Below are 2,274 nucleotides of genomic sequence, written 5' to 3' on the forward strand. Positions count from 1 at the left end.
ACATAACAATTATTATCAGTATTCAAAGCATTATTCAAATCATCATCTGATGTTCATATTTGATCAGATTCATAATCTCAACAGTGAGGACTTTATTTGACGAATTAAAAATGCTCGGTTTTTATCCGATTAAATCAGAACAACAAAGTAAATAAATTCAACGGAAAACTTCCCCTACCACCGAAGAAAAATATCTCCAGGCTTCCAAATGCTATATCAGACTTTTATTAAGAACGTTAACTGATTTCTAAATACCACCTTGGTTGCAAACTGACAAGATGCTGTTAATTTTTTTTATAGTTGTGTTTTGGTTTCTTTTTTAATCCTGGAAAATATTGTCTGAACTAAAGGAAAACTTATGTTGCGTCCGTTTACTCTAGAAAATTTCCAGGATTTTCAAAATTTTTACACATTGAGCTAAAGAGCCGCAGTTATACATCCAAAGAGCCGCATGCGGCTCGCGAGCCGCAGGTTGCCGACCTATGGGCTAGGTTGCCAATCTCCAACGCAAAAATTTTGGATTTCAACTGCGTTGACAATACGCCATATCTCCAAAGATATTTAAATTTACTTCTTCTGTTTTTTTTATTTTGGATTCTTTTTCTGAAATCTTAATGTTACTTCCCAATTGTTATGAAATAAAATATTTCAATACATACATTTGATATTTTTTTCTTAGCTAGAAAGTTTTAGTTGCTGATTAAATAAATTACGAAACGGATTTTGAAATTACCTTACAGCTCTGATAAGAGTTTTCATTTTCGATTAGAAGGTATATTAAAAAACAATGATTCGTAGGGCCCAAAAAATGTTTTCCTAGGACCCCCGATGGCTTATTCCAACCCTGATTAAATATGAGACCCTCAGAGCCAAAAGGGTATATGTAAGTGACAAAATGGTCGATTTTGAGTTAATGATGCCAAACGATTCTTCATATTTCAAACTATATTTGGTGATTTTTTTCAGATTTTTAGAGTTTTTTTTCATACTTTTACGTTACAAAGCAAAATAAAAATTTTTGAAAATTATATGGGAAATTGCCAAACACAACAACTTAAAAGCCTGTTTTCTCTATATAAGCTTACGTGCACTTATACCCCTTTGGCTCCAAGGGCCTCATATACGAGTTGCAAGTTAGTACAACTACTGAGTTTTATTTAAATACAATTTTACAGATAAGCGCAACATTGTTTAAAGACAGAGCTGCGCACCAAAATTAATTGCATGTTTTAGAAGACTAATTCCAAACTTTAAACCTTACTGCTTGGTGCAAGCTTCGCCCGCAGGTTGTGCGAGCGTCGTTGACCTTCTTGCGCCTTCTCGATCGATTCTCTTGCTCGGGCTCTGATGTCGCGTCGCTGATCATCAAACTGTGCCAGCTTGATCTTTTCGAGCAGTTCACTCAATCGGATATCACCTTCTAGTTGCATTTGAACTCCAAACATCGATTCGAATGTGGAAAAGCTGGTACTCTGGTGGAAACTGCTGTTGGTCCATCGTTGTATGTTTCCAATATGCTTGTGCCACTTCGACTCATCGTCAACACTCAACTTCGTTAGCATGGCTAATATCACTTGGTTCACTCGTTTCACTTGGCCGTTTCCTCTTGGTATTTCGGTCGTAACTTCGATTTGATCGATGTTCTGCGATGCACAATACTCCTTGAAGTCACTTGATGTGAACGCCGCACCTCGGTCACTGATGATTCGTCAAGGATTCCAAACAGCTCACTCTGCAAACGCAACTTTTGGATCACTTCTTGTCCATTCGTCGTTTTCGCCGGATAGATCCACACGAACTTCGTGAAGGCATCAACAATCACGAAATGGTACTTGTACTGCTTCTCTATCACGTCCATTGGTCCAAGATGATCGACGTGATAGGTTTCGAACGGTACCTCGCCTTTCGAAATCGGACTCAGCAATCCCTCGGGTTTGCCTCTTTTTCTCTCCGCAAGAATACACTTCACACAACACTCAATCTGCCCTTTAGTCTTCGCACTCATTGAGAAATGTGGTTGTCACGCTTGATCACCTCTTGGAGCTTTCGTACACCAAAATGCCCGTTCTCGTGCGATCGTCGAATAACTTCGGATTGTAGTTCGGCTGGTACCACTGTAACTTCTCGGCCGTCTATCACTTTCATCACAACATCTCCACTTACGAAGTAATCATCGAACTCTTGAGTTTTCAGCAGCTCAAAGATTGCTCCTTCCTCTGCGCACTTTTAATCATTTCCACAAGTGGGTCACTTGCAGCTAACATCACCGGCACT

At 39.1% G+C, this 2,274-nt stretch overlaps 1 protein-coding gene across 1 annotated transcript; it reads right to left on the minus strand.

Moving 5' to 3' along the window:
• Nucleotides 1-1,588: 1,588 nt before the first annotated feature.
• Nucleotides 1,589-2,005, minus strand: LOC129760836 (uncharacterized). The gene has a single exon (XM_055758513.1). It carries the CDS (start codon nt 2,003-2,005, stop codon nt 1,589-1,591), a length of 417 nt encoding a protein of 138 aa, XP_055614488.1.
• Nucleotides 2,006-2,274: the final 269 nt, after the last annotated feature.

The sequence above is a fragment of the Uranotaenia lowii genome, chromosome 1 (assembly GCF_029784155.1).
Source record: "Uranotaenia lowii strain MFRU-FL chromosome 1, ASM2978415v1, whole genome shotgun sequence".
Taxonomy (NCBI): domain Eukaryota; kingdom Metazoa; phylum Arthropoda; class Insecta; order Diptera; family Culicidae; genus Uranotaenia; species Uranotaenia lowii.